At 52.7% G+C, this 27,766-nt stretch overlaps 1 protein-coding gene across 2 annotated transcripts in view; it reads right to left on the bottom strand.

Annotated features, from left to right (window-relative positions):
- Positions 1-1,948: 1,948 nt before the first annotated feature.
- Positions 1,949-27,766, bottom strand: part of LOC141116757 (methanethiol oxidase-like) — a 29,294-nt gene continuing 3,476 nt past the window's right edge. The window contains exons 1-12 of one of the 2 annotated variants that reach the window (XM_073609163.1): positions 27,180-27,256; positions 19,453-19,506; positions 18,957-19,069; positions 17,963-18,148; positions 17,156-17,276; positions 16,847-17,029; positions 12,245-12,426; positions 11,355-11,433; positions 4,400-4,521; positions 3,752-3,844; positions 3,485-3,603; positions 1,949-2,669 (exon numbers count right to left, since the gene is read on the bottom strand). In XM_073609163.1, the coding sequence (XP_073465264.1) occupies positions 2,507-2,669; positions 3,485-3,603; positions 3,752-3,844; positions 4,400-4,521; positions 11,355-11,433; positions 12,245-12,426; positions 16,847-17,029; positions 17,156-17,276; positions 17,963-18,148; positions 18,957-19,069; positions 19,453-19,506; positions 27,180-27,183 (1,419 nt within the window). In that variant the 5' untranslated portion in view covers positions 27,184-27,256 and the 3' untranslated portion in view covers positions 1,949-2,506. Of the gene's footprint in view, positions 2,670-3,484; positions 3,604-3,751; positions 3,845-4,399; positions 4,522-11,354; positions 11,434-12,244; positions 12,427-16,846; positions 17,030-17,155; positions 17,277-17,962; positions 18,149-18,956; positions 19,070-19,452; positions 19,507-27,179; positions 27,257-27,766 lie in introns of those variants that run through there. The other variant, XM_073609164.1, reaches the window with a different exon arrangement.

Genomic DNA, 27,766 nt, shown 5'->3' on the forward strand with positions numbered 1-27,766 from the left:
GAGAGGATCTCCCTAATGCTTCTGCTCCATCATCTCATTCCAGATCCCCAGGCGGTACGAGGCTCCTCCCAGGTGAGAAGCCTCAGGTTGGAGCTGTCTCCTAGATACTAGCCAAGCTTCTTCAGCTTCACAGCAAGCGACATCCTGGAAGCGGCAGACTTAGCTTCCATCCAAGGCTTCTCACAGGGGAGGACAGCCTTAAATTTAATTGGGGTGGAGTTTACCCGATGTAACATATTCGATCTTGCTGTAAGGAGGCGGGGTCCAGCCTGGTGGTCACTCCGCCCAATAGTGATATTTGTAGGCGGAGCCCCAGAGGAGGGGAAGGAGCCCATATCTCTTGGGGGCTCCAATTGGTGAATATTTCCTGGGTTGTGTTCCCCGGCTCCACCCACAATATATGAAATCACCCAGCTGGGGAAAGTGGGAACCCCTCGTAAAGGAGGATATCGTGTGGGGGCGGAGCTGGGAATTCACTAGACATGTGCGGCTTGTTTCGTTCCGAATTGAAATTCAGACAAATTTTTCGTTGTTTGGAAATTCAGATGTATCCGAATTACAATAGTAAAACGAAATTTGAATTTGAATCATTTTCAAATTTCCGAAGAGAATAAAATGGAATAGAATAGAATAGAAAAAAAGATAAAATAGAATAGAAAATAAAAGAAATACAATAAAAAAATAGAAATAATTTAACCATCTTCTGAAATTTGAATTTCAAATATAATAAATCTGAATAGAAAATAAAAGAATATATCCATTTCACAAAATCGAATAAAATAAATTTGAATAGAATAGATTAGAATACAATAGAAAATAAAATAATATGATTGAATATAACCTTTTTTTTCAAAATTTCGAATAGAATAGAAAAAAAAAGGAATACAATAAAAAAAATAGAATAAAATAGAAATAATATAACCATCGTCTGAAATTCGAATTTCAAATAGAATAAAATAGAAAATAAAAAGGATAGAATTGACTGGAATAGGATAGAAAGAACATAACACTATAACCATTTGCAATAGAATAGAAAAAAAAAATAGAATGGAATAGAAACAATATAACCATCTTCAAAAATTCTGAATAGAATAAAATTTGATTTTGAATGGAATTCAATTCAAAAATGTTGAAGTGATTCGAAATAAACAAAACTAATTCTGAAAATGAATTAAACAAATTCAATTAATTAATTTTTTACGTAAATAAAGAATCGAAACAAAATTATTTAATTCTGCACTGTCAGGAAGGGTTTCACCTGCTGGTGGCGCTGTCTGATCCTTTGGCTTGCAGTACTGGTGTCCACCAGTGGGTGTATGTAGGCATAGGACATGCCCCCTGCCACACCCCCTTAAAGGAGAATTAACCCAAAAAAAAAAAAAGGTTAATTAAATCCACAAGGGCTTTTTTACCACTATTATGCCTTTATACTGGCTTTTAAAATGTACAAATGTAGCAATTTAGAAATCGGATGAAAGGTTTAGCACTGGGAAACACTTTTTGAAAGATAAAAAAGTGCATTTTATGTACAACTATACAGATCAGACCAAAATGAGGGACAAATGAGGAGGAATGAGGGACAGAGGGACATTGCTCCAAATCAGGCACAGTCCCTCGAAATCTGGGACATTTGGGAGGTATGCACTGTGTTGTATTGAAGGTGTTTGTATCTATATTCACGTACTTTAATAAATTACATTACTTCACTTTACATGCGTTTGGTTTCCTCTGTTGCTGTCCACGCAGTTCTGGTCACTCCTGTTCATGACATGCACAGGTCTAGAACTCCCCGGTACAGTCCTTCAGAGACAGAAGAAACTGTCATGGCGGGTTAACTGTCCAACATCATTCAAAGCTCTGAACTGTCAGTTGTGGGCGGAGTGACTCTCAGCAGTCACAGGAACATTGTGCGAGTGTAAGGAAAACACGACAGACAGAGGACGCGGTCTCTCAGTGACGCTCCGTTCCGGGCGGAGCAGCTCTTTATTGATTAACAGACAATCAAACACAGAAAACAAATCCTCATTGGTCAGGAGGCGGCAGCGTAGGCATTGTGGGTGGAGCAATCACTCTGATGTCATATAATTGGGGTGGGCAGAGATTATCCCTTTCATCTTCTCATTATAGGGATGGTGGCAGCAGCAGAACATGTGGATTGATGGGGAGCCCCTCTCACTAGACTCCACCTATAACTGACATCTGACTTCAGTTGAGAGACTGAAAATGGGAGATATTTTATCCTGTGTGCAGAGGCGGGGGATGATACATGGAGGGAATGATAAATGAGGGGGGGTGACTAGGTGGTATTACATTTAGATATTAGGGGTTTGAGGTGTTGGATTTAGAAGTTGGGGTGTTTTATCCAGATGTCAGGGGGATGTTAGATTTAGATGGTGAGGGTGTTGGCAGTGTTAAATTTAGATTTTAGGGGAGGGGTGGGGGGTTCTATCCAGATGTCAGCGGGTTGGGGGTGTTAGATTTAGATGTTGGGGGAGGGGTTGGGGTGTTAGATCCAGATGTCAGAGCTGCAGTCTCCTCCCTCATAGCGGCACTCGTGGGCGAGAACGGGACCATCCGGCTCCTTCCCGAAATCCACCAGGAAGTTCTCATTGATGGAGAGTCCTCCCTTCTTTGTATCCACATCAATCTGCATCATGACGGCGCCTTCCCTGGGGGGGGAGATGAGAGGTCAAGACAAGCTGGGGGTACACAGAAGAATAGTCAGAAGGGCAGAGCATAGGTTGGGGAGAGGTCAGAAGGGAAAGAGAAGAGGTGGGGGTGCGCAGAGGAAAGGTCAGAGGGAGACTGAGCAGGGAAGAAAAAAAAAAAAAGAAGGAAGGAGGTAAGGGAGAGAAAGGCCAGGAAGTAGGAACGGGTGAGACAGGAGGAGGAGAAGGGAGGAGGGAAAGGGGCGTGACAGGAGGAGGGAAAGGGGCACGACCGGAGGAGAAGGGAGGAGGGAAAGGGGCACGACTGGAAGAGAAAGGAGGAGGAGAAGGAGGAGGGAAAGGGGCGCGACAGGAGGAGGAGGGAAAGGGGCGCGACAGGAGGAGGAGGGAAAGGGGCGCGACAGGAGGAGGAGGAGGGAATGGGGCGCGACAGGAGGAGAAGGAGGAGGGAATGGGGCGCGACAGGAGGAGAAGGAGGAGGGAATAGGGTGCGTAAGAGGAGAAGGAGGAGGGAATGGGGTGCAACAGGAGGAGAAGAGGAGGGAATGGGGTGGGACAGAGGAGAGGAGGAGGAAGGGAAGGGGGTGGGGCAAAGAAGGAGAAGGGCAGGGGGTGGGACAGAGGACAGGGAAGGGGACAAGAGGAGGGAATGGGGTGTGACAGGAGGAGAAGAGGAGAGAATAGGGTGGGGGAGAGGAGGAGGAAGGGGGTGGAGCGAAGAAGAAGGGGGTGGGACAGAGGAGAGGTGGAGGGGACAGAGGAAAGGGGGAGGGGAAGGGGTGGGACAGAGGAGCCCGGTCCCAGCGGTCCCTCACTTGATCATGTCCGGGTAGAACTGTTTGTCCCAGGTGCTGTACAGCGAGGTGGTGACGTAGAGCCTCTTCCCATCCAGGCTGAGTTGGATCATCTGAGGTCCCCCTGGAATCTTCTTCCCCTGTACACATTTACTAAGCATTACCCGGGGAACGTTCACATATCAGAATATAGAGGAATGATAATATGATACAGCAAATTGAGCAAACTCTACAGAGTCACTATCCCCCCTATATAGGCACTGGGGGGGTACAATAAGGGGTGCTCACCTTGATGAATACTGGATCTGGCTGACATTTTAGCTCCTGATCTTCCAGCACTTTCACCGCACCGCCCTTGAGAATGCTGCCACCAAGAAAGATCTGGGAAAAAAAAAAATATATATATATATATATGAAATGACAAAATACTAGACAGACACATGGGATCTCAGCATCACATCTTTCTATTTCTCCTTTGTTCTAGTAAATGCCACAACTTTACTGCTTTTACTGTAAAGAACCCTTCCCAAACCACTCTTGCTGTGAAGAGCACTTCCTATACTGCTCTTATTGCAAATAATTCTTTCCTCATCAAAATTACTGTAAAGAGCCCTTCCTATACCACTCCTAATGCAAATTCTTCCCACATCAATCTCTTCCCATACTACTTTTACTGGCAAGAGCCCTTCATGTTCCACTCTTACTGTAAGGAGCCCTTTCTATACTGTTCTTATAGCACAGGCACTCTGAGAAGCCCTTCCCATACCGCTCTTGCCACTTAATGCAAAGAATTAATCCCATACCGCACTTACCATAAAGAACCCTCCCCCTACTGAAGGTGAAATCTCCTTCAAGTGATAGATTGTGGTTGCCCAGACCCAGAAATGGGAGGGGCTGGTGAGATCTTGTTAGGTAAAGGGGAGGGGGGTCACTCACCTGCCCCACCAGTTTGGGGTGACACGGGTCGGTGATGTCATACTGCCGCATGTCGCCGTGCACCCAGTTACAGAAGTACAGGAAGCGATCGTCCAGAGAAATCAGGATATCCGAGATGATCCCTGAGAAGAGGGAGGACAGACATGATTACAACTCCTCACCCCATCCTCTGGGCGTACAGGCTCCTCCCCCTGGACAAATCCTCCCTCCATCCTCCGGGTGTACAGGCTCCTCCCCCTGGACTGAAATCCTCCGAGTGTACCGGCTCCTCCCCCTGGACTGAAATCCTCCCTCCACCCCCCGGGAGTACAGGCTCCGCCCCTGGACTGAAATCCTCCTTTCACCCTCTGGGTGTAATGGCTCCTCCCCCTGGACTGAGATCCTCCCCCCACCCTCCAGGTTTACCAGCTCCTCCCCATGGACTGAAATCCTCCCTCCCTCCTCCGAGTGTATCGGCTCCTCCCTCGGACTGAAATTTGAATTTTCAAATAGAAAAAATTTGAATGGCGATTAGAATTTTCTGGATTTGGTCGACTCTAATCAGTTTGACCGACCCCCCTACTGCCTGATTCCCCCGACCTCCCGCAAACTAACATTACACCTCTGTGCTTCTCTATGCTAATGCAGGCAGATCAATATCTGGTGGGAGGGGCTTCCTGAACACATGACAGCACTCCTTTTAAAAGCCCTCAGCCCTGAGGCAAGTGGTGGGAGGAGTTATGCAAATTTCAAAATGCCCTCGATGGTCGGGTGTCCGTCTGGGAGGAGTGGGCGTTCCTAGGCAGGGCTGTATTTGCATAGGTAAAGCCCACATTTGATGCTGAGCCTCCATGATTGAAAGAACTGATGAAAGGGGGGCGGGGCCAGGTATGGTGGAATAGTTGATGCTGGACGTCCTTCAGCCAGGAAAGGAGGCGGGGCTCTATCTGACTTGCTGCAGCTTATAATGCACATTGTGAGAAGCTCACAGTGTGCAGTGAAATCAGAGGAAGACATTTTAGTCCTGGAGAGGAGCCGGTACAACCGGAAGAAAAAAAATAGGATTTTTTATAACAGCTTACCTGTAAAATCCTTTTCTTTTGAGGTACATCACGGGACACAGAGCCTCAGTAATTACTGATGGGTTATATAGGGTATCACAAGGTGATTGGACACTGGTCACACCCTAGACAGGAAGTTCAACCCTCTATATAACCCCTCCCCTTACTGGGGATACCTCAGTTTTGTAGCAAAGCAATATAAGTGTATTGGAAGAGGGGCGGGACCTCCCGTGATGTACCTCAAAAGAAAAGGCTTTTACAGGTAAGCTGTTATAAAAAAATCCTATTTTCTTTCTCATACATCACGGGACACAGAGACTCAGTAATTACTGATGGGATGTCCCAGAGCAATGCTATTTGAGGGGAGGGGACCACACAAAGTAGGGTGTAATCAGACCTGAGGACCTTGTACCGCTGCCTGCAGCACACTACGCCCAAAGGCGATATCCTCATGCCTTCCCACATCCACCTGATAGAATCTGGTGAATGTATGGACTGAAGACCAGGTTGCGGCCTTGCAGATTTGAGCCATAGAGGCCCGGTGATGCACCGCCCAAGAAGCACTAATAGTCCTCGTGGAGTGTGCCTTGATTTGAAAAGGTGAAATTTTTTGTTTCAAACCGTAAGCTTGAATAATCATTTGTCGAATCCATTTTGAAAGGGTAGACTTTGACGCTGCCTGTCCTCTATTGGGACCTTCTGGCAGTACGAACAAAACATCCGAAATTTGTGAATTTGAGCAGTTACTTCCAGATAGGCCTTGACTGCCCTTACTACATCCAAAGAATGTAGTGACCTTTCTTCCGTAGAACAGGGATCTGGAAAAAAGGAAGGCAGAACAATATCTTGGTTTAAATGGAAATCTGAAACCACTTTCAGTAGAAAGCTAGGATGAGGGCTCAATACCACTCTATCCCTGTGTATGATTAAATAAGGCTCTTTACAGGAAAGAGCTGCTAATTCTGATACTCTTCTAGCAGAAGAAATGGCTACTAGGAAAATTAACTTTCTTGTCAACAAGACCAAGGGAATCTGACGTATTGGTTCAAAAGGCTGTTTCTGTAAAACTCACAGAACCAAATTCAAATCGCAGGGGTTTAGGGGCGCTTTAACGGAGGATTAAGACGCAGCACCCCCTGCATAAAGCTTCGGACCAAAGAATGTGAAGCAAGTGGCCGTTAAATTAATACTGATAAGGCCGAGACCTGGCCCTTGATGGTACTCAAGGCCAGCTTCATTTCTAATCCTATTTGTAGAAAGTCAGGAATTCTACCTATGACATATTTTCTGGGATGCCAACCCCTGGCTTCACACCAGGATACATAAGTCTTCCAAACTCTATGATAAATCACTCTGGAAGCTGGCTTCCTTGCATTGATTAAGGTAGAGATCACAGGACCTGAAAGCCCACGACTCTTCAGAACGTGGGTTTTAATAGCCAAACCGTCAAATTTAGCGTTTGTAAGGCAGGATGGAACACTGGACCTTGAGATAACAGGTCTGGACGTGACGTAGGGTCCACGGGGAACCCACTGTCATTCTTACTATTTCTGCATACCAAGCTCTCCTGGGCCAGGCTGGGGCCACCATAAGTACCGACTTATTTTCCTGCCGGATCCTGCGAAGGAGCCGTGGCAGTAGCAGAATAGGCGGGAATGCATAAATCAGTGAGAACTGATGCCACGGAATCACCAACACATCTGTCCCGCATGCAAGAGGATCCTTTGTTCTTGCCAAAAACTTGTTGATCTTTTTGTTGAACTTAGATGCAAAGAGATCTACATCTGGAACCGCCCCATCTTTGGCATATGGCCCAAAAGACGTCGGGGTGAAGAGACCATTCCTCCGTGACTAACCGCTGGCGATTTAAATAGTCCGCCTGCCAGTTCTCTATCCCTGGAATGAAAACTGCCGATATGCATGGCACATGCTTTTCTGCCCAGACTAAAATCTGGTTCACTTCTCTCTGAGCTGCACGACTCCTTGTGCCTCCTTGATGATTGATATAAGCCACTGCTGTGGGATTGCCGGACTGGATCCTGACAGGGCAACCCTGTAGCCTGAGAGTCCAGGCCTTTAGGGCTAGATACGCCGCACGGATCTCCAGAATGTTGATGGGTAAGGTCCTCTCGATTTCGGACCATTCCCCTTGGACCGCAGACTGTTCCAGAACTGCTCCCCAACCCGAAAGACTGGCATCCGTTGTTACCACTGTCCAGGTAACCAGTAAAAAGGATTTCCCTTTTAGCAGGTTTTTGGGTATTAACCACCAACTAAGGCTCTGACGCACTGTAGGAGACAGATGCATTGGAAAATCTAATGCCTGTACTTTCCTATTCCAGGCCGACAGGATACGGTGTTGCAGTAGTCTTGAATGAAACTGAGCATAGGGAACCGCTTCGAATGAAGCCACCATCTTTCCCAGCAGCCTCATACAAAGGCGAACAGAAAGACCCTTTTTTGTCCTGACTACCTGAATCAGTTCTCTTAAGGCACTGATCTTTGCCTGAGGTAAAAATACCTTCTCTTGGCTTGTATCTATGACCAGGCCCAAATACTCTAGTCTTCTTACTGGTTTTAAGAAAGACTTTTCTAAGTTGAGAATCCAACCTAGGTATTCAAAGTAGTTGACTGTGGTCATCAAGTTCTGGTTCAGGCAGGCTACCAACCGGTCTATCAAGAGCAGGTCGTCTAGGTATGCTATAACAGTTATACCTTGGGCCCTTAATCTGGCCAGAGGAGGAGCCAAGATGTTTGTAAACACCCTAGGTGCAGTGGCTAGCCAAAAAGGCAGGGCTATAAACTGAAAGTGGCGTTTTTCTACCTCGAAACGCAAGTACTTTTGACGAGCAGCGAAAATGGGTACATGCAGGTACGCATCCTTGATGTCTATTGACGCCAGAAATTCCCCTCCTTGTAGGATGGAGACTACTGACCGAATTGATTCCATGCGAAAGGATCGAATCTTTAGGAATCGGTTTAGATCAGAATGGGTCTGACATCTCCATTTGGTTTTCGAACCGTGAAAAGGTTTTAATAAAACCCCAATCCCTGCTCTTCCGTGGGAATCACCACGATGACCTTTTGCGACAATAGTCGATCTAACGCTAGAAGGAGAGACTGCTTTTTCCCTGGATCTCTGGGGACATTCGATCTGAGGAAACGAGGAAAGGGGAATTCTCGGAACTCCAGTTTGTAACCTAGAATTACCGTGGAGATTACCCATCTGTCCTGGAAATCTTCCTGCCAGAGCTTTGAGAACTGTAGCAGTCTTCCCGTCACCCGAGCGAGAAGGGGCGCTCCTTCATAAAGAGGCTTTAGCGTCTTGTCTAGTAGGCTTCTTCCCCCAGGACTTCTTTTGTCCCTGGGGTCGACTCTGAAATTTATTTCTTGAGCCTGATGGAGGAGGCCGTCGCAACTGCCTGGAGGCTGATGCTCCTGGCACTGGGGAAAGAGCCCGTTTAAAAGAGGGACGTTTACTCCTTTTCTTAACTGGTAAGAGAGTGCTTTTCCCACTAGAGATCTTTTGGATATAATTGTCCAAATCCTCTCCAAACAGCCTTGCACCACGAAATGGAAATCCAGTCAGAAGCTTCTTACATGGTGATTCGGCTGACCAGTTTTTCAACCATAGGATTCTACGCATATGTACCAACCCAAGCGAAAGGCGAGAGGTTTGGATGATAGAATCTCTGATTGCGTCAACAGCAAAACATAAAGCCGCTGGAAGGTTAGCCAACCCCTGGGCCTGCTGTTCAGGTAAAACTTTAAGGACCTGTTTAACATGGTCTCTCAAGTATTGACAGACTCCGATCGCTGCCACTGCAGGTTGAGCTACTGAACCCGCTAAGGAAAAAATATTTTTTAACAGGAATTCCATTTTTTTATCAGTTGGATCCCTAAGCATCTGAGCATCGTCTACAGGACAAGTCAGACTTTTATTTACGGAGAAAATGGCGGCGTCAACTGCCGGTATACCCCACATTTTTCAAAATTTTTCCTCCATAGGTTAAAGTGTTGAAATCATTTTAGGCGGAAAAAAAATGTTTATCTGGGTGATCCCACTCAGAATAAATGAGCTTTTCTAGTAAACTATGAACAGGAAAAGCATGTATTGTTTGAGGAGGTTTCAGCGAACCCAAAGAAGAGGAGGGTTCTTTAACTGACTCAGATATGGGCAACTTAAATGTGGAGCGGACCAATCCAGCAAGAATCTGCACTAACACCTTCTCATCCTGAGAAGCTGAAGAGGGTCCCTCTCCACTTGATTTCTCAGAAGAGGAATCATCAGTCCCATCCCGATCCTCTGAGAGGGATTCCTCTCCTTTTTCCCCAGAGTTCCTCAGCTTGAGGGTCCTGGGTAACAGAGGAAGACCTAGTGCGTTTTCTTCCACTGAGTGAAGATGCGATTAAGGCCATTAATCTTTCCTCTAATCCATTAATGGTTGAGGAAAAAACCTCCTGCGTAATGTATACAGGGGCTGAAGTGCCAGAAGCAGATGCAGCCCCTGACCCCGACGGCTCACCCTGGCCGGCCATCCCAGGTCCTTCAGGGAGGGAAGGTGCTGCAGAAGGGGGGTCCTCAGAGCCTGAGGGAGATCCCCTAGGGCCTCTGGTTTTCGGGGTATTTGTACCTCTTCTACCCATAGTGCAAAGCAACAAAAGGTGGAGGTACCACAAAAAAAAACACTGACTGCGGAGCGATGTAGTTCAGCAACTGCCGCTGCTACCAATGCTCAGTCTGGTGTTCCTAAGTAAACGCTGCCAGGGAGAATGCCTGTGTCCCACCTCACATGCGCCCGTCAGCTCTGTGTCCCTCCATAGGCTGTGTGCACCTGAAAAAGTGTGCAGTTTATAGCCTGTGTAGCCAGCGATGTGGGCGTTTAAACACGCCGGACGTCACGTTAATGCTCCACACCCCCCCTCCTCCGAACACCCCTCCCCCCCTTGTTTTTTCCCAAAACGTGTGTTTTCCCGCACAAGCCGAGGCTCCGATCCTCGGGACAAGCATGGAGGGGAGGCTGGGGCGGAGGAGAGAGAAGGGGCGGTGGATGGGGAACCTGCCGAACAGTAGCGGCGGTAGTGCGTGATACTACCGCTGTCAGTTCAGGCCACCCCAGCCCCCCTAAATCACAGGGGGAAGTATCCCTAAGGAGAAAGCCCCCCAACCCATCCTACCTGGAGCCCGGCTGGAGGAGTGTACAGCGTGGACACTGAGACAGACAGAACAAGCATGAAAAGGTATGTGCTCTTGGCAGCCCCCGGTGGTGACTATAGGCATAGCATACATTTACTTAAAGGAGAAACCTACTAGAATTAAAAGATTCTGAGGAGTTCTGTATACAGACCCAATCTTCACCTCTCACGGTGGGCTCCGTTTGGAAAAACCTTCAGAGACTGGGGCCCCCTTGAATAGGAGGATCCGCAGTTCTGGGCCCGTAAAGCACCCCGCCAGGGATATGGCTGAAAAAACCAAATACTGGATCCCGGGGTCCAGCTCTCTAAAAAGAGAAGCGTTACAGGTAAAACCTCGTTTCTTCGGACACGAGGCCCGGGTACCATCCAATTTGGCCTAAAAAAGCACTTTGAATGGATCCGGTTGCATGGCTTGCCCCAGTATAGGATATTCCTTTGGAGATTTAGCACAGCACATCTTATTCGTGACCAACACCTAAGACACTGGCGAAAAAACTGAGGTATCCCCAGTAAGGGAGGGGTTATATAGGGGGCTGAACTTCCTGTCTAGGGTGTGACCAGTGTCCAATCACCTAGTGATACCATATATAACCCATCAGTAATTACTGAGGCTCTGTGTCCCGTGATGTACGAGAAAGAAAAAACGATGTCCTTATGGCAGCAGCTGGGGGGGCGGAGCTATTCTCTCACCAAATCAGGGTCATCATGCAGCCACTCACCCGGCATCTCTGGCATCGCCCAGCCCTCCACCTTCTTATGGGGCACCTGGATGACCTTCTCAGCCGCCCACTTTTCATCCTGTAGGGGTAAAAAAAAAAATGTAAAAAAACACACAATCATACAGCAGGTATCGGTACAGATCTGTCATCAGCTCCTTCACATAATGTACATTTTAAAATAGAAATAAAGTTTAAAAAAAAGAAAAAGAAAAACAAATTATGGCTCAATAAAAGGTTTGGAAGAGAAAAAAAAAACAAAAAAAAAAACACCACAAGAAGTCCTCAGTCTTCCAAATGGTCAATATTATTCAACCCGCCCCCTCAGAGCTCCTCTCTCCATCACTCTGCTCTCTCCTCCTATCAGCATTATCTTTGTTAGTACATGAGCAGGAACGGATTGGTTCCATGTGGTGCGTCTCCCTCCCCCAGTCTGAGCTCTGTTGTACTTTATAAGGCAGATGCTAGGTCACATTCGGGGGGGGACACCGCTTGTATTTTTAGGTTTGTATAGAACTGCTTCACCAATTATTTATACATTGCGATAGCGTCGTTTCTCTTCCTTGCAACCAAGGCAACGGTATACAGTCTCTACACAGACATGGCAGCATGCTCGACCCCCAGCTCCTATACCTGGCCTATTACATGAAATATGTCACCCCAGTAATGCTGCCCTCAGGTCACCTCGGGGTCGGGTCATGTGATCACGCCCATGTGTAAAGGTTTCAGCAGGTGTGTGGGTGTGGCCTATTCCAGGATCTACAGAACAGATGCAGGTAAGAATCTGCAGGAAATTTTGCCAACATCCCGCCACTACACAAAGCCGACGTGCAGAAGATTCTCCCCCCCCCTCAATAAAAAATATTGAGCCCCCATCCCCCACAGCGGCTCACATCCGTCTTGTAGAAGCGGAAGATGGAGGCTCCGAGCGCGCAGCCAACAAATCCCTGTGCAGCGTCCGGGTTGTGCAGAAATCGGATCTCCAGAGGAATCAGTCCGTCCGCCCCCAGGTCCAACGTCTGTATGCGGGTGTGCTTCGTCCAATCCCAGACGTGGATACTCTGACCGTAGTGGCCTAGTATAGAGCAAGAAGGTGATTGGAGGAGCAAAAGGTTACATGACTGGGGGGGGGATTGGGGTATAATAGAAGGACAGAGGGGGGATTGGGGTATAATAGAAGGACAGAGGGAGGATTGGGGTATAATAGAAGGACAGAGGGAGGATTGGGGTATAATAGAAGGACAGAGGGGGGATTGGGGTATAATAGAAGGACAGAGGGGGGATTGGGGTATAATAGAGGGAGGATTGGGGTATAATAGAAGGACAGAGGGAGGATTGGGGTATAATAGAAGGACAGAGGGGGGATTGGGGTATAATAGAAGGACAGAGGGGGGGATTGGGGTATAATAGAAGGACAGAGGGGGGGATTGGGGTATAATAGAAGGACAGAGGGGGGGATTGGGGTATAATAGAAGGACAGAGGGAGGATTGGGGTATAATAGAAGGACAGAGGGGGGGATTGGGGTATAATAGAAGGACAGAGGGGGGGATTGGGGTATAATAGAAGGACAGAGGGGGGGATTGGGGTATAATAGAAGGACAGAGGGAGGATTGGGGTATAATAGAAGGACAGAGGGAGGATTGGGGTATAATAGAAGGACAGAGGGAGGATTGGGGTATAATAGAAGGACAGAGGGAGGATTAGGGTACAATAGAAGGACAGAGGGAGGATTAGGGTATAGTAGAAGGACAGAGGGAGGATTGGTGTATAATAGAGGGACAGAGGGGAGATTGGGATATAATAGAGGGACAGAGGGGAGATTGGGGTATAATAGAAGGACAAAGGGGAGATTGGGGTATAATAGAAGGACAGAGGGGATATTGGGGTATAATAGAAGGACAGAGGGGGGATTGGGGTATAAAAGAGGGGGGATTGGGGTATAATAGAAGGACAGAGGGGGGATTGGGGTATAATAGAAGGACAGAGGGGGGATTGGGGTATAATAGAAGGACAGAGGGGGGGATTGGGGTATAATAGAAGGACAGAGGGGGGATTGGAGTATAATAGAAGGACAGAGGGGGGATTGGGGGTATAATAGAAGGACAGAGGGGGGATTGGGGTATAATAGAAGGACAGAGGGGGGGATTGGGGTATAATAGAAGGACAAAGGGGGGATTGGGGTATAATAGAAGGACAGAGGGGGGATTGGGGTATAATAGAAGGACAGAGGGGGGATTGAGGTATAATAGAAGGACAGAGGGAGGATTGGGGTATAATAGAAGGACAGAGGGGGGATTGGGGTATAATAGAAGGACAGAGGGAGAATTGGGGTATAATAGAGGGACAGAGGTGGGGTTGGGGTATAATAGAGGGAGAGAGGGAGGATTGGGGTATAATAGTGTAGCATGTTTAGGCAGGGTTGCTCTTAAATTTACCTGCCAGGTATAGTTGCTGAAGCAAACAGGCGGGCGCTAAAGTTTCCAGAAAGTATCTGCACCAATGCGTTGGCAGGGAGGGGGAGGAGCTCCCGCTCTGCAGAGGAGGATAAGGAAGTGCTGCCACGTGTGCCTGGTTGTAGGTTGGAGAAGATGGCGCAGTTTGGAAGTGCAATGGCGGATTGGAGAAAGTATGCTCTGGGTGTTGGCTTTGGTCTGAGTGAGTCCAAACCTGTTCTGACTGACACCGGAGCATGGTACATACTGAAGGGTAGTCTTGCCCTGTATACAGCTGGAGGCTATGAGGCCTTGGGAGGTGTTCCAGTCTGGCCACGCATCTGAGGCCTTGGATTGCCTGCGGACGTTGCGGGGGGGAACACCTGCTCGAGGTAGTCTCACCAAATCAACCTCCGCGGATACTACAGGCCAATTGGGACAATAATGTCGCTATCCCAGCTGGGAGTGATATCACAAGACCACCTGCCATCACCAGAGTCGTGCAGGAAGCTGCTATCCCTGTCTTAAAGACTGCCCCAGGACCCAGCACTTTGGTCATGGCCCTTGAGGCCGCAGTCGGGCCCATCTGCTTGCTTTGATGTGTGAGCCACCGGGGGACTGGGGTATAATAGAAGGACAGAGGGGGGATTGGGGTATAATAGAAGGACAGAGGGGGGATTGGGGTATAATAGTGTAGCATGTTTAGGCAGGTTTGCTTTTAAATTTACCTGCCAGGTATAGGTGCTTTGGCTAATTGTTAGGGATCAACTGATTTTACCCGAAGTCTGAAATTGTTGCACTTCTCTCATCTGATGACATTAGATAAAATAAGCGCATTGCAAGGACAGATTATGGATAGATGGGGTATCTCAGCAAATGGGCAGGGATCTTCTTGGGTCCCTTGGCCTGCTGGGAAAACCTATTTATTTGGGTGAGGTCAGGTGATCGGCTGTCTGGGTGGACATGTGTCGTATTGCCCCGGGCTGCTAGGCCGGAGATTGGGCCTAGGTGGCGTGAGCGGTGCTGACCTGAGTGAACCTCTATTCATATTAGGAGTATTTGATAGAACATGCTAAGGAAGGTTTGTTTAGATCAATGGAAAGGGGGTGGCATTCTCCGCTGAGAACGGGGTCCACTTCCATATGTATATGGTTCAGATCTATTATAGAGTGTATTTACACTGCTATGCTGTCCTTGGCTAAGGACAAGTAACAATTACTTAATCATTCATGTACATATTGCACCATGTTATTATAGGGATAGGATGCATTTGCATTGCTGTTTATTTCTTTCCGGTGTTCTTGCACCGTTGCGGCTTCCTTAGACAAGGAGAGACAGTGATCCAACATGGGTGATAATGCTAAATATTCATGCTCTCTTTATTACTGTACATATTAGATAGATAGTTAAGATATGAGACTTAGGTTGATATTCTCCCTTAAGTAGTTGGGTGGTACACCACACATTAAACTGTATATATAATTCCTGTTACTTATCTACCCTGTGTGAACTGCCATTCGCTCATGCATGTTTATTTTCTGTGATATGCTATGTGCACTACTTGTTATTATTCTTTTCCTCTTTCCCCACCTATCACAGTTTTTGCCAGGACATTCACTCTCAGGCTTGAGAGCTCAAATTATTTTTTTTTTGCAAACTCCGAGACGTAGTTTTGTAGGCAGGGGGGAGGATGTAGCACCCTGATGTTTAGGCAGGGTTGCTCTTAAATTTACCTGCCAGGTATAGTTGCCTTGGCTAATTGCTAGGGATCAATTGATTTCACCCTAAGTCTGGAATTGCTGCACTTCTCACTTCTGTCGCTAGGTGGCCGGGTACCTGGCGACATTGGATAAGACAAGGGCATTGCATGGACAGATTAGGAATAGATGAGGGATCTCAGCCAATGGGCAGGGATCTTCCTGGGTTCCTTGGCCTGCAGGGAGAGCCTATTTGGGTGAGGTCAGGTGATCAGGGTTCTGTGCCATCTGGACGGCTGTCTGGGTGGACGTATGTTGGCTGCTAGGCCGGAGCCTAAGGCCTATCCCGGGGACATCTGGCTGCTATGCTGTCTGAGGGCCTACCCAGAAGCAAGAAAGCAGTGCACGGTTGGGACTGCGGCTTGAGGTCCAACCATAAGTGACGGTTCTGTCGGCCGAAGAACCTGTCATGGTTAGATGTAGAGGGGAAGCTGTCGCCATTAAGGGGTCAACCCCCTCATTACCAGGGACCACAGTGAGTAGTTGAAGCAAGTACCGGAGCAGTATTCTCACCAACCGGGGACGGTGAAGAATTGGGAAACTTCAGCAGGTGTCAAGCCAGGGACCCAGCCAGCGGAGGTGACGCTTGCAGAGCAGCCTTGTGTGCTAAGCCAGGCACAGAGAAGGCCAGCGGGGTGAGGCTTCCGGAGTATCTGAGTGCCAAGCTAGGGACCCAGCAGGGAAGCGGGGGTGAAGCCTGGGGAAGATACTCAGTGAGAAGGTTGGAAGAGCTCAGGAGATCCAGTGGCAGTGGATCAGCAAGTCCAGTGAGGAGAGACTGGGAGCTCAGTGGAGTGAAGATCTACAAGAAGTGATTGTAGAGGAAGTAAAGAAGTTTGTTACAACTTGTGTTAGAAATGGTTATAAGACTGTTGCCATAGGAGACAGCAATCCTACACATACAGACGTAGTGTCCTGCTCGGTGCCTTTACATGCATGGCTGTCTACCTATAGAAGTCTTTGTTACTACTATAGGGTGTCCTGGCCCTAAACCCCTCTCCTACAGTTCTGTTAAAGAGATTTATTTTCTCTTGGTGTTCAAGAAGTGTCTGGCGCCCATAAATCTACCTTACATTACACCCACCATGCCTTGTAACCCACTCTACACAAAAGGATTTCAGCTGTCCCTAACTCTAGAGGTTCTCATTAGACCAAAGGGGTTCCGGGACCTTGCTACAATAGAAGGACAGAGGGGGGATTGGGGTATAATAGAGGGACAGAATGGGGGGGTGGGGTAGTAATGGATGAATTTAGCTTCCAGTAGTCCCGTCTTGTACTGATCTTTGCCCCTTTTACCCCTCTTACCTGCCTTCACGTCATCTATGATGAACCTTTTGGTGAAGATCTTCGGCGCTCCCATCTCGGAGCTGATCATGACGTTGTGGCGCGGTTGGTACCAGAAGCTGTAGCCAAAAGGTGTAGCGTTGCCCTCCACCTCCCAGTTCTCCTTCACCTCGAACGTCTCTCCATCCAGCAGCACGAAGCCTCCTGAGATACAGAAATCGGTTGACGTTATCCTCATGGAAATGCCAATTAGACTTTTAAAAAGAAAAGAAATGCTCCGGGCCAAAAATAAAACCCGGAGGCCCACCGGGCATAGAAGATGGCAATCACCTTTGCCGTTCCCAGCGGGGTCCCCCAGAGCGCTGATCATGATCTCTCCACTGCCCAGGCAGTGCGAGGTGTGCAGGTACCCCAAGCCGCACTTCTTGTGCACCTCCTCCGGCTCCACCACCTGTAGAGAGGAGAATCCCGGTCAGGTCACAGCCGGGCAGTACCAGGACAGGGTAATCCAGAGAAAGGATGCAGAATTGCACCCCCTCCCCCACTAATAATACATGCCATAGAATGGGTGTACCACCCTGCGTCCATTTTTGCTTCACTGCGCCCAGGGCAACTTTCCCTCTTGCCCAGCCCTTGTCCCAGCCCTGCATCCAGACATATACATGGGGGCCGTCCAGCCAGTCCTGAGAATTACACAGCTCTGCCAGCTTGCTGACCTTACCTCGCTCTACTGCAGTTATGCAACCAAAACCTGGGAACTTTCCTCAATTTGGCTTTCAAGTGCGTCTCCTGGGCCCCCTGATTGCCGGGAGCTTCCACTGACTTTCCTCTACACCGATGAGGTCACCCCCCCCTCCTATCAGCATGTTCCCTTCAGCACATGTGCATGCAGCACTCCTGATTGGCTCTAAGCAATGCCCCTCCCTCTCTCAATCCAAGAGCTGCTGTCCAGGAGGCAGATATAAGGACAGGTTCAGGTACTCTCATACAAGCTGCCTATAGAAATACCTGGAGTGATGATATGGCAGTTATAGGAGGGAGGGGATAGCGGCCCCCCCCGGAACGGTTTATTTAGAGGAAAGACAAGTTAGTAAAATGGACAAAGATGACCGGACGAGCTGATTGGAGGATGCCCACCTTGTGGATGCGGGGGGCCCGGCGGTCGGTGCCCACGTCCACCACGTAGATGCGGGAGGAGATGACAGAGGGGAGGATGAGCTTGTTCCGGACTTTGGTGACATCCCCGAAACAGCTGCTGCAGGTGTTCCAGCCGGAGTGGTGGAGCTCATCGTTCAGGTTGGGCATCGGCAGGCGGTGGATGACCTGGAAGGAGGAGCAGGTGAATCATAGCTGGTATCTGGAACCTCACCTGTAGGATTCCTGCCTGTCTGCACCCACCCAGTTACCTTAGTGAGCACCTGACTGCACCCTTTACTAGGCGAGCACCCGGCTGTACCCACCAACTTCCCCAGGGGGGCACCCAGCTGTACCCACCCCCTCACACTAGGGGGGCACCCGTCTGCACCTTTCCTCTTCCCATAGTGAGCACCTGTCTGTACTCACCCCCTTCCTTCCATGAACACCTTTCTATACCCACCTACTTACCCCAGTGAGCATCTGTCTGTACCCACCCCTTTACCTGCTGACCACCCATCTGTACCTGCCCACTTACCCCATTGAACACCTGTCTGTACCTGACCCCCTTCCTGAGATGATCACCTGTGTCTATAGTGGTCCATACCCACCCCTTTCCCCAGGAGGGCACCCAACTGCCCCCTGTCATCTTCCCCAGGGGGGCACCTATCTATACCCACTCTCTTCCCTTATTGAGCACCTGTCTGTACCCCTCCCCCATCTCCCATGAGCAAATGTCTGTACTCAGCTATTTCCCCCAGTAAACACCGGTCACAGCCATTCCCTGCAGCAGGAGGAGGAGGACCACCCCAAGGTGTAGTAACGGCCGCACAAATCTCAATGTTGTGTTCACTAAAACATACCAGAAAATTCCAACCCGCACTCCACCTGTAAACAAAATATACCTTTTGGGTGGGACGGCCCTTCATTAGTCATGAATGCAGTTTCAGGACCCTCCCCCGAGGAACAGACATGCTATGGAATTCATGAGCCTCACCTTGGAGTAATGGGGAGATTTGGGGTCCACATCCACCGTGGCCAGGTAGTCAGGCTTGTTGATGCCGGTGTTGCGATAGATGCAGGCGACGTAGATCAGCTCCTCTCTGGGGCCTGTACAGGACAGACATGGTGAGTGGTGGGATACAGGGGGCCACACAAGCTAGGGGCCACAGATAACCCCGGCCCATCAACTTGGTGGGAGCAAACAGGAACCTAATTTGGTTCTACCCACCAAATGCTGCAGAACTTAGAACTGCCTGAATCTGAGCTGCTCCAAGATTCAGCAGGCCCTTTCACAGTGCCTCTGAGTGAGACAGCAGCCTCAGTTGACATCTTTCCTCTCTCTTACCTACAGAGGGCAGAGCTGAAACCAGGGAAAACCAGCAAAGAGGACCTGTCACATATTCAAAATATCTACACTAAAAGTCTACAGCTGTACTCTGATTCCCCCCCCCCCCCATATCGCCCCTGGACTCACAGCAAGGGGCCCCTACCTTTCATGGCATCCAGAGGAGACTTGTATCCGGGTCCACATGATCCACACTTAGCTGGAAAGCAATAAACAACAAGAATTGGTCACAAAATGCCCCCATAGCTCTGACATATACCGCAGTGCTGTACAGAGATCACTGAACCACTCACATCAGTCTCTGTACCTTGGTGGTGGGTGATTGCAAGTAGTCAGGCGGTAGGAGGGTGGGTGAGTCAGGCGGTAGGAGGGTGGGTGGCTGCGGGCGGTCAGGTGAATCAGGTGGTAAGGTAGTGGGTGAATCAGGCGGTAAGGCATACCTCCCAAGATTTTGAGATGGGAATGAGGGACATCTACTAGTAAACATATGTAGGCATAGGACACACCTCCTGCCACATCCCCTTAAAGGAGAATTAACAAAAAAAAGTTAATTAAATCCACAAGGGCTTTATTTTACCACTACTATTCCTTCATATTGGCTTTTAAAATTTACAAATGCAGCCATTTAGAATTTGGATTTGGTTTAGCCCCGGGAAACAGTAGATAAAAAGTGCATTTTATATACAACTATATAGATCAGACCAAAATGAGGGACAAATGAGGGGGGGAAGAGGGATAGAGGGACAATGCTCCAAATCAGGAACAGTCCCTCAAAATCAGGGACAGTTGGGAGTTATGGGTAAGGTGGTGGGTGAGTCAGGTGGCTGCGGGCGGTCAGGCGGTAGGGTGAATCAGGTGGTAGGGTGGTGGGTGAGTCAGACGGCTGCGGGCGGTTAGGCGGTAGGGTGAATCAGGTGGTAGGGTGGTGGGTGGCTGCGGGCGGTCAGGCGGTAAGGTGGTGGGTGGCTGCAGGCGGTAGGGTGGATCAGGCGGTAGGCTGGTGGGTGAGTCAGGCGGTAGGGTGGTGGGTGGCTGTGGGTGATCAGGCGGTAGGGGGGTGGGCGAGTCAGGCAGCTGCAGACGGTCAGGCAGTAGGGTGGTAGGTGGCTGCGGGTGGTCAGGCGGTAGGGTGGTGGGTGGCTGCGGCAGTCAGGCGGTAAGGTGGTGGGTGGCTGCAGGCGGTAGGGTGGATCAGGCGGTTGGGGGCGATCAGACGGCAGGGGGTGGGCGGGTCATGCGGTAGGGTGGCTCACGGGCGGTCAGGCAGTAGGAGGGTGGGCGAGTCAGGTGGCTGCGGGCGGTCAGGTGGTAGGGTGGTGGGTGGCTGCAGGCGGTCAGGTGGTGGGTGGATCAGGCGGTAGGGTGGTGGGTGGCTGCAGGCGGTAGGAGGGTGGGCAAGTCAGGTGGCTGCGGGCGATCAGATGGTGGGTGGCTGCGGGCGATCAGATGGTGGGTGGCTGCGGGCGGTGAGGTGGTGGGAAGCTGCGGGCGGTGAGGTGGTGGGTGGCTGCGGGCGGTCAGGTGGTAAGGTGATGGGTGGCTGCGGGCGGTAGGGTGGATCAGGCAGTAGGGTGGTGGGTGAGTTGGGCCATAGGGTGGTGGGTCAGGTGGCTGTGTCAGGCGGTAGGGGGGGTGGGCGAGTCAGGTGGCTGCGGGCGGTCCAGCGGTAGGGTGGTGAGGCAGCAGGGTGGATCATGCGGTAGGGTGGTGGGTGGCTGCGGGTGGTCAGGCGGTAGGAGGGTGGGCGAGTCAGGCGGTAGGGAGTGGGCGAGTCAGGCGGATAGTCAGGCGGTAGGATGAGTGACTGCGGGCGGTCAGGCGGTAGGAGGGTGGGTGGCTGCAGGCGGTGAGGCAGCAGGGTGGTTCAGGTGGTAGGGTGGTGGGTGGCTGCGGGTGGTCAGGTAGTAGGAAGGTGGGCGAGTCAGGCGGTAGAGGGGGTGGGCGAGTCAGGTGGCTGCAGACGGTCAGGCGGTAGGGTGGTGAGTGACTACGGGCGGTCAGGCGGTAAGGTGGTGGGTGGCTACGGGCGGTCAGGTGGATCAGGCGGTAGGGTGGTGGGTGAGTCAGGCGGTAGGGTGGTAGGTGGCTGTGGGCGGTCAGGTGGTAGGAGGGTGGGCGAGTCAGGTGGTAGGGGGGCAGGTGAGTCAGGTGTCTGCGGGCAGTGGGGCGGTAGGGGGGTGGGCGAGTCAGCCGGTAGAGGGGTGGGCGAGTCAGCCGGTAGGGTGAATCAGGCAGTACTGGCTGAGTGCTGTCAGGCAGTAAGGTGGTGGGTGGCTGCACGTGGTAGGGTAAATCAGGCAGTAGGGTGGTGGGAGGCTACGGGCGGTAAGGCGGTAGGCGAGTCAAGCAGCTGCGGACAGTCAGGGGGTAGGGTGGTGGGTGGCTGCAGGCGGTAAGGTGGCTGCAGGCGGTAGGGTAAATCAGGCGACAGGTGGTCAGGTGGATCAGATGGTAGTGTGGTGGGTGAGTCAGGCGGTAGGGTGAATCAGGCAGTACTGGCTGAGTGCTGTCAGGCAGCAAGGTGGTGGGTGGCTGCACGTGGTCAGGCAGTTGGGTAAATCAGGCGGTAGGGTGGTGGGTGGCTGCGGGCGGTAAGGCAGTAGGGGGGTGGGTGGGTAAATCAGGCGGTAGGGTGGTGGGTGGCTGCGGGCGGTAAGGCAGTAGGGGGGTGGGCGAGTCAGGTGGCTGCGGACAGTCAGGGGGTAGGGTGGTGGGTAGCTGCAGGCAGTAAGGTGGTGGGTGGCTGCGGGCAGTCAGGCGGTAGGGTAAATCAGGCGGTAGGTGGTTGCAGGTGGTAAGGTGGTGGGTGGCTGCGTGTGGTCAGGTGGATCAGATGGTAGGGTGGTGGGCGAGTCAGGCGGTAGGGTGGTGGGTGGCTGTGGGCAATCAGGCGGTAGGAGGGTGGGCGGGTCAGGCGGCTGCAGGCGGTCAGGCGGTAGTGGGGTGGGCGAGTTAGGCAGTAGGGGGGTGGGCGAGTCAGGCGGCTATGGGCAGTTAGGCAGCAGGTTGTGGGTGGTTGCGGGCGGTCAGGGGGATCAGGCGGTAGGGTGGTGGGTGAGTCAGGCGGTAGAATGGTGGGTGGCTGCAGGCGGTCAGGCGGTAGGGGGGTGGGCGAGTCAGGCGGTAAGGGGGGTCAGACGGCTGCAGATAGTCAGGCGGTAGGATAAATCAGGCGGTAGGGTGGTGGGTGGCTGCGGGCGGTCAGGCGGTAAGGTGGTGGGTGGCTGCGGGCGGTAAAGTGGTGGGTGGCTGCGGGCGGTCAGGTGGATCAGGCGGTAGGGTGGTGGCTGGCTGCGGGTAGTCAGGAGGTAGGAGGGTGGGCGAGTCAGACCGTAGGGGGGTGGGTGAGTCAGGTGGCTGCGGGCAGTCAGGCGGTAGGAGGGTGGGCGAGTCAGGCGGTAGGGTGGTCGGTGGCTGCAGAAGGTAGGGGGGTGGGCGAGTCAGGCGGTAGGGGGCCGGGTGAGTCAGGCGGCTGCGGATGCTCAGGCGGTACGGTGGTGGGTGGCTGCGGGTGGTAGCATGGTGGGTGGCTGCGGGCGGTCAGGGGATCAGGCTGTAGGGTGGTGGGTAAGTGAGGCGGCAGGGTGGTGGGTGGCTGCGGGTGGTCAGGCGTTAGGAGGGTGGGCGAGTCAGGCCATAGGGGGGGTGGGTGAGTCAGGTGGCTGTGGGTGGTGGGTAAGTGAGGCGGTAGGGTGGTGGGCGGCTGCGGGCGGTCAGGCGGTAGAAGGGTGGGCGAGTCAGGCCATAGGGGGGTGGGTGAGTCAGGTGGCTGCGGGCAGTCAGGCGGTAGGAGGGTGGACGAGTCAGGCGGTAGGGTGGTAGGGGGGTGGGCGAGTCAGGCGGTAGGATGGTGGGTGAGTCAGGCAGTAGGATGGTGGGTGAGTCAGGCGGCTGCGGACAGTCAGGCGGTAGGGTGGTGGGGGGCTGCGGGCCGTCAGGCGGTAAGGTAAATCAGGCAGTAGGGTAGTGGGTGGGTCAGGTGGTAGGGTGGTGGGTGGCTGCGGGCGGTGAGGTGGATCAGGCGGTAGGGTGGTGGGTGAGTCAGGTGATAGGGTGGTGGGTGGCTGCGGGCGGTCAGGCAGTAGGATGAATCAGGCGGTAGGGTAGTGGGTGGCTGCGGGCGGTGAGGTGGATCAGGCGGTAGGGTGGTGGGTGAGTCAGGCGGTCGGATGATGGGTGGCTGCGGGCGGTCAGGCGGTAGGGGGTGGGCGAGTCAGGCGGTAGGATGATGTGTGAGTCAGGTGGCTGCGGGCAGTCAGGCGGTAGGAGGGTGGGCGAGTCAGGCAGTAGGGTGGTCGGTGGCTGCAGAAGGTAGGGGGGTGGGCGAGTCAGGCGGTAGGGGGCCGGGTGAGTCAGGCGGCTGCGGATGCTCAGGCGGTACGGTGGTGGGTGGCTGCGGGCGGTCAGGTGGTAGGTAGCTGCGGGCGGTCAGGCGGTAGGATAAATCAGACGGTAGGGTGGTGGGTGGCTGCGGGTGGTAGCATGGTGGGTGGCTGCGGGCGGTCAGGGGATCAGGCTGTAGGGTGGTGGGTAAGTGAGGCGGCAGGGTGGTGGGTGGCTGCGGGTGGTCAGGCGGTAGGAGGGTGGGCGAGTCAGGCCATAGGGGGGGGTGGGTGAGTCAGGTGGCTGTGGGTGGTGGGTAAGTGAGGCGGTAGGGTGGTGGGCGGCTGCGGGCGGTCAGGCGGTAGAAGGGTGGGCGAGTCAGGCCATAGGGGGGTGGGTGAGTCAGGTGGCTGCGGGCAGTCAGGCGGTAGGAGGGTGGACGAGTCAGGCGGTAGGGTGGTAGGGGGGTGGGCGAGTCAGGCGGTAGGGGGGTGGGCGAGTCAGGCGGTAGCATGGTGGGTGAGTCAGGCGGTAGCATGGTGGGTGAGTCAGGCGGCTGCGGACAGTCAGGCGGTAGGGTGGTGGGGGGCTGCGGGCCGTCAGGCGGTAAGGTAAATCAGGCAGTAGGGTAGTGGGTGGGTCAGGTGGTAGGGTGGTGGGTGGCTGCGGGCGGTGAGGTAGATCAGGCGATAGGGTGGTGGGTGAGTCAGGTGATAGGGTGGTGGGTGGCTGCGGGCGGTCAGGCAGTAGGATGAATCAGGCGGTAGGGTAGTGGGTGGCTGCGGGCGGTGAGGTGGATCAGGCGGTAGGGTGGTGGGTGAGTCAGGCGGTCGGATGATGGGTGGCTGCGGGCGGTCAGGCGGTAGGGGGTGGGCGAGTCAGGCGGTAGGATGATGTGTGAGTCAGGCGGCTGTGGACGGTCAGGCGGTAGGGTGGTGGGTGGCTGCGGGCGGTGAGGTGGATCAGGCGGTAGGGTGGTGGGTGGCTGCAGGCGGTGAGGTGGATCAGGCGGTAGGGTGGTGGGTGAGTCAGGCGGTCGGATGATGGGTGGCTGCGGGCGGTCAGGCGGTAGGGGGGGGGGCGAGTCAGGCGGTAGGATGATGTGTGAGTCAGGCAGCTGTGGACGATCAGGCGGTAGGGTGGTGGGTGGCTGCGGGCAGTCAGGTGGTAGGATGAATCAGGCGGTAGGGTAGTGGGTGGCTGCGGGCGGTGAGGTGGATCAGGCGGTAGGGTGGTGGGTGGCTGCAGGCGGTGAGGTGGATCAGGCGGTAGGATAGTGGGTGAGTCAGGCGGTCGGATGATGGGTGGCTGCGGGCGGTCAGGCGGTAGGGGGGTGGGCGAGTCAGGCGGTAGGATGATGTGTGAGTCAGGCGGCTGTGGACGGTCAGGCGGTAGGGTGGTGGGTGGCTGCGGGCGGTCAGGTGGTAGGATGAATCAGGCGGTAGGGTAGTGGGTGGCTGCGGGCAGTGAGGTGGATCAGGCGGTAGGGTGGTGGGTAAGTCAGGCGGTCGGATGATGGGTGGCTGCGGGCAGTCAGGCGGTGGGGGGGTGGGCGAGTCAGGCGGTAGGATGGTGGGTGAGTCAGGTGGCTGTGGACGGTCAGGCGGTAAGGTGGTGGGTGGCTGCGGGCAGTAAGGTTGTGGGTGGCTGCAGGCGGTAGGGTGGTGGGTGAGTCATGCGATAGGATGATGGGTGGCTGCGGGCGGTCAGGCGGTAGGAGGGGGTGGGCAAGTCAGGCGGTAGGAGTGGGTGGGCGAGTCAGGCGGTAGGGGGGGTGGGCGAGTCAGATAGCTGCGGACGGTCAGGCAGTAGGGTGAATCAGGCGGTACTGGCTGCGAGCTGTCGGGCAGTAAAGTGGTGGGTGGCTGTGGGCAATCAGGCAGTAAGGTGGTGGGTGGCTACGGGCGGTAAGGTGGATCATGCGGTATGGTGGTGGGTGAGTCAGGCGGTAGGGTGGCAAGTGGCTGCGGGCGGTCAGGTGGGTCAGGCGGTAGCATGGTGGGTGGCTGCGGGCAGTAGGTGGATCAGGCGGTAGGGTGGTGGGTGGCTGCGGGCAGTAGGTGGAACAGGCAGTAGGGTGGATCAGGCGGTGGATGGTCGGGTGGTGGGTGCCTGAGGGCGGTAGGTGGATCAGGTGGTAAGATGCGATGTGCTAGCAGTCAGCGGGTTGTGTGTAAATAATTGTACAGACTCAGGGAGGGGCAGACAGGGTGTTGGCATCTGCCATGTAAGATTGCTCTGTGTGGGGAGATTACAGGGCGGGCACAGGAGCGTGCTATAAATACCAACACAGGAGATTATAGTTCAGGGGCACAGAGGAAAGGGGCGCCCCCTATGTGAATAGAGGAAAGGGGCGCTTTTTATATGAATAGCGGAGGGGGCGTGGCTGACAATGCGATATCCAATCCATGTGATTGTTATCCTCATAGATTCTGATAAATCATGTGTAGGGGATCGATTAGCTATAAATTGATAAATGGGATTGATCTATAAATTGATCCATTGGATCAGAACACAATGAAATGTTACAATCTGATCTTTGTTGGGATTCCTCTATGACTCCGCGGATTGGACGCCGGGATCGTCGCGGTCCGGCCGGGAGAAGGAGGATTTTCGGTCAGTCCGGGCTCTATAGTGCTCAGCAGCAGCTCTGGGCACTGAGTGAGATTGCTGAGTAACCAGCGGTGGAAAACCCCCAGTCTGTTTTAGCATATTCTAAAGTGTCTGTAAACCCCTAATGGATGGACGATGTTTAAGGCACGCCAAAGTGACCTCTCAACCATTATTACTATAGGAGGTCATTTCAGCATGCCTAAAGGGTCTATAAACCCTCAATGGACGGGGGGGAGGTGTAAGGAACGCTAAAGTGACCTCATAATCAGGATTACTAAAACTGGAGAGTACAAAATCTGGTACAGCTGTGCATGGGAGCCAATCAGCTTCTTCAAACCCTGGACACTCGTTTGTGATTAGTTGCTCGTTGGTGGGTGGACCCCGCTCACTGCCCGGATACCCAATGGGGGCGCCTTAAATGATGTGCTCCCCTCCTCACAATGCCATCTGCCTGGCTGTCGGGGATCCATTCACTAGCCAATCAGGAGCTGTGACTTCACTTACCGCATGCTGGTTGCAGCGTCAGAGGAGTTCCGTGTCCCGGGACCTCATTCTCTGTACTTCCGAAAAATGCCACCCGCCTGGCTGTGGCTTCAACACTGCCCCCCACCACCACCCTGAGCAAGCAGCAAGTGAAGGCAAAACTTCCAACCTGTCTAATTCCCCCCCAATCCGTGTGTCAGCCAGGGGGGGTCAGCATCTTCAGAAGGAAGTCAGAAGGCAGTGCAGCCACAATTCCCCTGTCTGCATGTTTCAGGTCACTTGGAAGCCAACGGATCAGCATGACAGCCAGGACGGGGGGAGGGGGACTCATCTCCCCTCCACACATGCTGCAATCACTCATCAGGCTGTCAGACAATGGAGGAAAAGAGAACCTCCCTACAGGACACCACAGAGGGTCAGAAAGAAGGTGGGGGGGCCAGTGAAGAGTCTCACCCATGTCGCTGCACGCTCTCTCAGTGTTCCCAGTTGCTGATGGACCCGTGATCAGATACTGAGCTCACTCAACACCCTGCTTAAATAGACTGGGGGAGGGATAAGGGCGGAGTCAAGGAGGGGCCAGAGAGGGGGGAAGAGGGAGGGGGGTCCAGGTACTGATCATCACTGAATGCAGAGCGAGAATCCAAAACTTTCCATTCTGTGCCCATTATGAGGGGTTCCCACCATCCCTGTGCTGCGTTCCCAGGTCTGTACACTCGCTGTGCCCATTATGAGGGGTTCCCACTATCCCTGTGCTGAGTTCCTGGATCTGTACACCCGCTGTGCCCATTATGAGGGGTTCCCACCATCCCTGTGCTGAGTTCCCGGGTCTGTACACTCGCTGTGCCCATTATGAGGGGTTCCCACCATCCCTGTGCTGAGTTCCTGGGTCTGTACACCCGCTGTGCCCATTATGAGGGGTTCTCACCATCCCTGTGCTGAGTTCCCGGGTCTGTACACCCGCTGTGCCCATTATGAGGGGTTACCACCATCCCTGTACTGCGCTGCTTCTCCTTTCACTGTCCAGTCATGAGTTGGGGGCT

This window comes from Aquarana catesbeiana, linkage group LG13 (genome assembly GCF_042186555.1).
Source record: "Aquarana catesbeiana isolate 2022-GZ linkage group LG13, ASM4218655v1, whole genome shotgun sequence".
In the NCBI taxonomy this organism is placed as follows: Eukaryota; Metazoa; Chordata; class Amphibia; order Anura; family Ranidae; genus Aquarana; species Aquarana catesbeiana.